Source organism: Diachasma alloeum, unplaced genomic scaffold (genome assembly GCF_001412515.2).
Source record: "Diachasma alloeum isolate Michigan unplaced genomic scaffold, Dall2.0 Dall_scaffold_00201, whole genome shotgun sequence".
In the NCBI taxonomy this organism is placed as follows: Eukaryota; Metazoa; Arthropoda; class Insecta; order Hymenoptera; family Braconidae; genus Diachasma; species Diachasma alloeum.
The window spans coordinates 2,317,866-2,326,975 of NW_021680366.1; the positions used below are offsets into that span (position 1 = coordinate 2,317,866).

The following is a 9,110-nucleotide window of genomic DNA, read 5'->3' on the forward strand; positions in this document are numbered from 1 at the left end:
AACCGAAAAGAGATGCGTCAATATCGTTTTAACCCAGTGCTCATTACCCTCGTATGTGCATTCATGAGTTTCAATTCCCATTCAGCGTCCAGTTTCTGCTGTTGATGAGGGTTTACGTATACATGCGTTAGAAAAACGGTTGAATTATGTAAATTACTATAAAAAAATTGAATGTAATTGCTTTGTTGACGAAAATTTCTCTTTTTGCAGTTGTATCATTGATTAATCCACATTCTTTGATAAATCGATATTATATTTTCAAATAAACTGAAACACTTAATGAAGAGGATGTAATGAAATGTTAAAAATACTCTTTAAGTGGAATTGGATAAATGAAATTGGCAAATAACTTTTTTTTCTGAAATTTTATTGGAATCAGCCTGGTATGCATATAGTTCTATTTAAACAAATTAAAATTAGGAAAAGACATCAGCACACCTGAAGGACATTCGACTTTGGTCTCGGTCCCTGGAGCGAGTTTATTATTTTCAAGCTATTGAACTTTTCTCAAGTAAAAACGGTCTACACATTAGGAAATTTGCGATGAACATCTAAAAGGAAAGCTTACTCGTTCATCTACATACTGTTCACTTCCCTAATTTGATAGTCATAAGTGTTGAGATATATGACAGCCCCGTGAGGAAACACTGCAACAGAAATTGTCCAGATATAATATCAGTAGCGAAGTGGTAAAACGGTTTCAGTCGACTTATCTCCCAGTTGAGTTTTTGAAGGATATTTCCGAATCTAAGAGAGATAGCGAAATTTTCGTATTTACATTTGTTGTAGCTCTTAATTGGCTCTACGAAAAAGGTTACAACAAAAATTTTGCTATCTCCCTTGGATTCCAAGATATTCATTGAAAACTGGCCGTCAAAATTACCTAGTAATATGTTACCATCTCAATGACACCACTATCTACTTAATTGAAATAAAACATCACTTCACCTCTTTGAAGAGACTTCGGGAAAGCACAAAATATTTTCCCGCAGTGAATTTCAATGGAACTCTCGATTGGCGAATGATGAAAGTCAAACGTTGAGAAACTCTTGGGTGTTTTGTCATCCATTCGGTGGAGTACGCAGCGTCACCAAGAGCGTAACTCGCTTGTTGACACATCTCCGCCATTGAGCAGCTGATCAAAATAGTCGAGTAAATAAGCAACGTGAAAAGCGCGAATGTCATCAGGTGTGCATACTCCCCTTTTGTAATTGCCTGAATGGATAAAAACATTGAAGCATTACTTTCCCCTATTGTTATTAACTCTTACCTTTGACGCCTCAAATCCACTGCAGACGAAGTCAATCACTCCCACAAAAAGTCTCATGAACAAGACGATGTGAAAATAGCCATCAATTCTTCTGACAAAGTCGCAGATTTTCACGTGAGAATCAACGAGGCATTTCAAACAACTGCACATCCTCGAGATGTCTTCGCCAAAGTGATGACGAATTTTCCCTCCATACGTCGTTATCCTGTTTCGAAGTATAACAAGTTGTCCACAAGTATGAACGATCAAAACTGTGAGGCATGGTTCGATTCCAATCGGTGGGATGGCAGCTATAATGCGTGCTATGTAGAAAGCGATATTTCCCAGAGCATCACCAAATGGGTTTGATGGGAGGAATGGAATCTCCACCGTACCTACTGTAGCAAGTGAGTGTCCTCCTTTTATGGCTTTAGCAATCAGTGGATTCAACCAACTGACTAAATCAAAAAAAAGTTCCAACGTGAATTCAACAATATTCATGGACTAGGGGGCTACGCCCCTCGCTCACCCTCCTCCATATGATCCGCATATGACCATGTGACCCCCTCTCTCATTATAACCCTTATGACCCTTATTCTGACCCCTGGGACCCTTATTTTGACTCTGGTAACATTGTTTTTGACCCTCGGTTTTTGACTGCCATGACCTTTATGTGGACGCTTAGTCTGACCTTTAGTTGGACCCTTAATCTGAACATTGTGACCCTTATGTGCGCCCTTGTGACTCTTAATTTTGAGTACCAAATTTTCATCACCAGAATTCGATCTTAATTTTTATAATATAGAGAGATAATAGTTTGGAATAGTAAGTTTATCATATACTTACCGATGAAACCAAAACTTAATATCGCAACGGTGACCAATGAAATCTTTCTCGAATATTCAGCATAGTGACGCATAACTTTCTTATCCTCCATGGAATGAGTAGTCTTCCAATTATCCCGCATTTCCTCCAAAATAGATCGACCGACATTGGAATTGAAGTGGAGTAAAAGCATAGCGAAGATCACGTAAATTTGATACATGACCACACCCACTTGAAAGAAAAATTCATTCTCATTCACGATGGTGAATAGTCCCATGAAGCGAGGTAGAGCAGCAAACAGAGTCACCATGGTCACAGAAACGTAAAATCTGATGCTTCTAGTTTCTCCATGTTCTGGCCAGATACCAATGATACCAAGGAAAAAGCGAGGTATCTGAATTTCCCGGTGGTAATCATCATCACTAGACCGGTTAAATTTGCTACTCCACAATTGACAGAGCCCGAACATTTTACCGCGGCCCTTGTTGTGTCTCGACACTGCAGGTTCAGTATCAAAACTAAAGGGTATTCTCGACATTGAAGATCTCCAAGGCAACACCCGCGAACATCAATACCTTAATAGATGACTTTGGAGACTCATTTCAGGGAATTCTTTTATATTGCATTCAAATTTCTGTATTGACTGCTGGATCGATTCCTGTATGGGCCATTTTTCCGGGTAAATATCACTGATGATAGAGAAAAAGTGATCGTCTCTGCGCGTAAAAAAACTGCAGGGGATCTGGAATAACAGACATTTTCATTCGCATTTTACGATCCTCTTGATCGATTGACAACCAGGAAGGTCGTAGGTTTCATGTGTCAGAATGCGAATACAAAAAATGGAGAATATTACTGATAGTGGTGCTGAGAAAGGAGCAGAAGAATCTTTTTATTAATCAGTTCGCAGGGAGAATTGAACAAGTCGAGGTTTTTTCAACGATTTTCTCTTCAATTCAAGAGCGCTATTAATGTGTACCGCTTAAATTATCAAGTGGATTTATATAAAATATGCGCAGAACCTTTGAATTTTTTCGTTTATAAATTACACATTCGTAAATCGTAAAATACGTTTCTATTAAGATCGTAATTCACTTTTTTATTTTAACGGTAAAATATGCCTTTATGAAGTCTTTTATGAATTTCCAATTTTCATCACTGAAAAAAAGCCACCAGACATCATGTTGGTGATAAACGTAAATTACGTTTAGCAAAATTTAATTTACGTTTAGGTTTTTCCGTGTCCAAAATTAAAGAGCCCCAAAATCCACCGATTGCAAAGCTTCCGCACAGAAGCGAAAAAGAAACTCTAGACTCATCGACCAATAAAAATGTAAACCCCACGAGGGAAACCCTAATCACCCCCAACCCACCTTAAGAACCTAATTACGCTTTCGTGGGATTCCCGTACGCTTCCGCTGAATGGAATCGTCTCGCTTCATCGGCGCACGCCACATTCCCACCTCCATGTTTCTAACCCCGCGAGCTCAACAATTAGAAGTCATCTTTCACCAATTAGCCCTCTCTGCTTTAACCCCACCCTCGGCACTTTCATTATATCACCGACAAAAAACTCACCGGTCATTCTTAAAAAACGGGCAAGGCAAAAATGAATTAACACCCGTCTCTAGAGTTCCTCTCTCGTTTTTTCTTTTCAAAAATGTTTTAGGTGTTTGCGTCTCCTCCTTTTGGACTTTCTGGAAGCAGCAAATATCTCGGATAATTGCCGAGGTATTTTTCAACGCGTGACGAATTACAGATGGTGAATTTCACGGGAAGGATTTTTGTCCACTGGGTGGAGCACAAGTCCGGGATACCAGTGCGCCCATGAGAAAATTTAACCAACATCGTCACCCTCGGACAATTAAGGGGGAATATTGGTGTTAAGTATCGGAGGTGTGGCTCCAGTTTGCAAGGAAAAAGTGCTCTTTTGCTTTGAGAAGTCGAGTGCCGAGACGTCGACCATATGGCGCTGCTGTAATTATCAATTATTCGTTCATTTGGGGCTCGAGAGCTCGTTCAGATAAACCTCAGCACTCAGTCCCCTTAATTAATTCATTACTGATAATAAATAACGGAGCGTGGAATGAGCGTTAATTCGTAGCTCGGTCTATTTACTTTGGACGTTTTATTTATCGACCTCATTATACTCGGGGGAATTGTATGATCAGCGGGGTTCACGGGGTCACGCATATCCCACTGGGATTGGAATGAATACTTTCCGCTCGGCCGTTAATAATTAATAGATTCGTTATATTGAATGTCTAGCGATGGTAAATCACCCGTTTTGGACGACGGAAAAGAATGAGCTTCGTTTTGAGATGGTTAGTGGCGCTGCAGAGGGAGTATTGGCACGTGTTCCGACGGTTTTTGGTCTGAAAACCCCACAGTTCAAAGGGATATAGTCGTAATGGTGAATTGTGTGATGTAAAATCGACGAATGTCGAGTTGGAAGTTCGTAAATATTCCACCCCACCAGGATTTGGAGAAATTTTTAAGCCGATTATACTAATACTCATAATCCAGAACTCGTTGAAACGTGACTATTTGAGTAGCTGTGTTATCAAAAAATCATGGCAGTGGTTGGAAACACTAGGGGGCTACGCCCCTTGCTCGCTCCGCTCGCCAATCCCATATGATCCCTATATGACATCCATGATCTTTATTCAGACCCTTGTGACCCTTGTGATCCTCAATTTTGGAGTCTTAGTTTCGAGTACCGAATTTTCGTCACCTGAAGTCGATTAGGATTTTTATAATATAGAGAGAAAATAAAGTAATTCTGGAGCGGTGTACACTGATAGAACGGATTAGTTATTGTTAACGAATGGATTTTGGTTGGAGGTTAAGGTCTATTCGGTCCCACCAAATGTTCATTTGTTAATAGTTAACGAATCTCGTTTGGAATAAATGAATCATTCTATCAGTGTATGGAGATCTCAATTTGAGATCATAAGTCTCAAAATAAAGCTTTTTTTTGTATGAATTCTATTTTTAGTAGACATGACATAGTTCAAAAAATTTGGCGGATTTTCCGGAAAAAGGCCTTTAGTTCGATTTAAGGGGAAAAAGTCAACGTAATTTCAAGTTTCGATGAACATTCAGGTCAGGTTCCAATTTTTTAGCGGCCGGAAGGCGGAAATTTCACAATTTACAGTAATTTTTAAGTGAACATAAATATTTACTGCTAAATTTCCTTAAATTTCCAGGGAATTCCTTTAAAATTTTTAAAAGTCTAGAAATTTCTGAAGGAATCTCCTGACAATTCAGAGGAATCAGGAACTCAAGGACAGGTTTCTCTGATTTTTTATCTATTTTTCCGTAATAATTAACCGAAAATCTCCAGTTCCCGCGAATTTCCAAGATCCTTACCGGAAATTTCAGTGGAAAAATTTTAGCAGTGTGCAGTCATGCCTATAAAAACTGCGAACAATCCTTACCAATTTGGTGAAGAACCCGCACGAAAAAAATTTCTTCGCAATATTTAGCCCGCAGGAATAACGATAATTACTCCACCATTGGGCCAGGATAAAATCCGTGGATCTCTGAAACTCAAGAACCAATTGTTTTTTTCTCGCCGATCATAAAAAGAGAGGACAAGAAAAAGTGAGATGTGCACCGAGGTTCCTGAAGGCTCCTCTTATAAAATAAAGACCACTGGCGGGGAGCGTGTCTCATCTAAAGTGAGGGCAGGTGTATTCCATTTCACCAAGAGCGCAATTTAGACCCCCGGGACATGTACACAAAACGCACACACAGATTTATCATCAGGTCAGTGGATTTTTTTCGCAAAGATTTTGGGTTGAGAATAATAGGTGGTACCCATGGGGAATCCCTCGAGGGTAGAACTACACGAGGTCCTTTGGTGGAATCTTTTGTGGTGTCCCGCTGTCATTATCTGCCTCGAGAAACCGGAAGCCAGTTGTCGTTGGGGTCACTTACCATCGGCAGAACGAATGGGGGAAAAAAAAGTGAAAATATCGGAGTGGAGATGTGAGTCGAATCGTGAAGTGAAACTAATCGGTGATACTACCTCATCCAAAACATCGGCTGTCCAGATATTGGAATTGGGGAGGTGGGATTGGGGTATTATCGCTGTTGGTGGCATTCATACTCCTTCATTCGGCTCTCCATCGTCAAAATCGGTGCAATTAGGTGGAACTGGATTTCTTTTGATTTGATCTGACGGGATGTGACTGCACTGGCAATGAGAGAAAAAATTCCTAATGTGTAGACCATACACTGTTGAAAATTTTCGTCTGGATTTCCCACGCCAAATCTCGGAAATTTTTCTCGTTTAATTTACACTGAAATTTCAGGAAATCGTGCATTGAAAAATCAAATATTCTATTTTATTCACACGAAGAGAAAAATTGAATAAAAATTACCAGAAGAAACGTAAACATTACGTTTCGAAACGTAATCCGCGAGCGGAGTAAACTTCAATAAAAAGTGTGAGTCGGAACTGAAATTGTACGAATTGCCATGTAAACTCTACGACTTGTTCCGTAAAAATTAAAAACCGTTCCGTAATTTTTCCCCAACGATTGAGAAATTTACGGAACGAAACGTAGAAATAACTCACCAGCTTCATAAAAATTGTTGAACGTTCAAGAATGTTTTATTCTGGAGGCTTAATAAGTCGGCAAGTTCCTGTCAGATTTTACTTCTTCGGGAAAAATTACGTGACAATTTCATACTTTGTTCGGTGATGAACCTGAAAATTCACTGAACGTTTCAGATTTCTTCTCTTCCATTCCTATAAAAATTGCCGGAAAACGATTCCCCGTTGCGGATTACGTGAATTGTTCCGTAATTTTTACTGAATATTTCTCTCCGCAGACGTTTTTTAGTGTCTGAAAAAAATGAAATGATTCAACACATTGGCACATCTAAAGGTCCTTTGTATTGACATTCTCTTCTCTGTATTGAACAAATGGACTCGTGAAGACAGACATAAGCCCCGGAATATCAGAAATGAGAGGTCCCACAGCAATCGCTCATTCGTTATCCAAACAAATTGTCTTCATTACCCCGAGTTATGAAGAAAATTAACAAAAAAATTTGGGACCAACTCAGGCGAATGAAGAAATTCATTTGGCAAGGGGAATCTTAAAAAAACAATGAATCCATTAGTAGCCATAAAGGCTGTGCAAGAAAGAAATAACACGGCATCCGCCCAGTTAAAAGTTTATTTCTCTCATCGATCACAGTTTATATCGTTTTGGGCCGAGCAACCGCAATCGATTCTCCCCGTGGCATCGCCCACTCGTGCCCAGAATCCCCCCCGAGCAACAGAAACTCCGACAAAAAAAAATATCTAAAAAACAAGTCCTCAACTGCCTCGGTACTCCACCTCATTTGTACACTCGCCCAGCGATTTTCGGTTTTTACACAGAGTTGAAGACTCGGACAACTCGTAACCCGATTCAGACAAAAAAGTGAAAATAAATGACGAAAAACGTTTTATTTATGACTGAGTTGGGATTACTTGACTTGGGCTCTGACGAATGCCGATGATTTCTGAAAAAATTGAAGAGCCGTTTAAAATCGAGCGATCCACTGATCGTCGAAGCTGAACGACCATCGAGGGAGTGACGAAAAAAGATTGAGGAGCACGAGGTGCATTAAATCGCACTAGGGGAGACCCGGGCAAAGTGAGACCCCTGTAAAATTTGAGATTTTATACAAATGATTGATTTTTCTACAGTTACTAATGAAATACCTCTTGTTAGTAGATTTCAAGTATAAATATAAGTTAGAATTCAGAGATTACAATCTGAAAAAATTCCAAACAGAAGTTAATAAGAATAAAAGTATTCTGGATATGTTAGCGCTCAATTCTTACTCTAGAATTATTAACAACAATTATTAATAAATATCAAAATAACCATGACCATTACGAGGTTTGATTCTCTTGAGATAAAAGGGGAGAGACTCTTGATTATTTCACTCGATTTATGATCAATCGGCCCATGTCCTTAAAATTTCATAGACAGCCGACTAGTAATTTTAAGAAGATAAGTATTGAATGTGACTTAATTTCAGATTTCGCAGAACATTCCAAATTCTTAAGCAGCATTGAGACAGAATTCCTCAAATTATTAGAATTTTCTCCGAAAAAAAAAAATATTTAGTGTTTAATAAAGTTGAATTTCCAATCAATTGAAAATTCGAGATTATATTTATAATTGTGAATAATTAAACTACCATTTGCAGTTCTCATTGATTTTCCCATGAGATTCTGAATTTTCAATTACGAAATTCCTTGACATTTTAGTGGAACTAAAATGTGATTAAAATTCTCTGAAAGTGTATCGGAAATTTACAATGAAAACATTTCAAAAAAACATTTCAAAATTGAAGTAAAGGCCCATTTTTTTAGTTTCACAAAGCCAGAAATTCTACAATTTACACGAATTTTCAAGTAGAAATGAATATTCACTGTCAAATTCCCTCGAATTGCCGGGGAGTCCCTTTAAAATTCATTGAATTCCAGGAATTTTCAAAGAAATTCCCTGAAAATTCAGAGGAACCCGGCATTCTCGGAGAGATATCTCCGAATCTTCCTGACTTTTCATTAATCAATTAAATTTCTTTCACTAATTTTTATCCACCTTTTCTCTCCGTGTAATCACCACTTCCGATAGAAACCATGAATCAAAGAAACGTCAGTGGCAACTACAACTAACGACAGGTTCTTACTTTAATCCTCGCAAGTCCACTTCACGACATATAAGATTCAAAATGATGGCTCACTCTCTGATCATGCACTTGACAAACAAACCACTCGTCCAAATCCCCCCAGAGAGACCTCAAAATCCTGATAATTCACCACAGACATTCGCAGCCTCCACCAACCGAATGTAATAAGTATGATTGGCACTCGCATTAATTCTAATTACTCCGTTCCCTGGTCTTCATGACAACCTGTCGGTCAGTGTCAGCGTCGACGTAACCTTGCAATCCCTGCATTAACATTTCGCGTCTAAAAATTCATAACTACTTATTTTGCATCAGTGCGACTCGGGAGGGG

At 38.9% G+C, this 9,110-nt stretch overlaps 1 protein-coding gene across 2 annotated transcripts; it reads right to left on the reverse strand.

Moving 5' to 3' along the window:
• Positions 1–587: 587 nt before the first annotated feature.
• On the reverse strand, positions 588–2,543 carry LOC114841064. Of its 2 annotated transcripts, none has more exons than XM_029125931.1 (4): positions 2,105–2,543; positions 1,271–1,707; positions 949–1,215; positions 588–647 (listed from the first exon to the last, which is right to left on the reverse strand). In XM_029125931.1, exons 1-4 carry the CDS (start codon positions 2,541–2,543, stop codon positions 588–590), a joined length of 1,203 nt encoding a protein of 400 aa, XP_028981764.1. The 2 variants fall into 2 exon arrangements, with proteins under 2 accessions (XP_028981764.1, XP_028981763.1); XM_029125930.1 differs by having other exon boundaries at positions 1,271–1,703; positions 2,092–2,543.
• Positions 2,544–9,110: the final 6,567 nt, after the last annotated feature.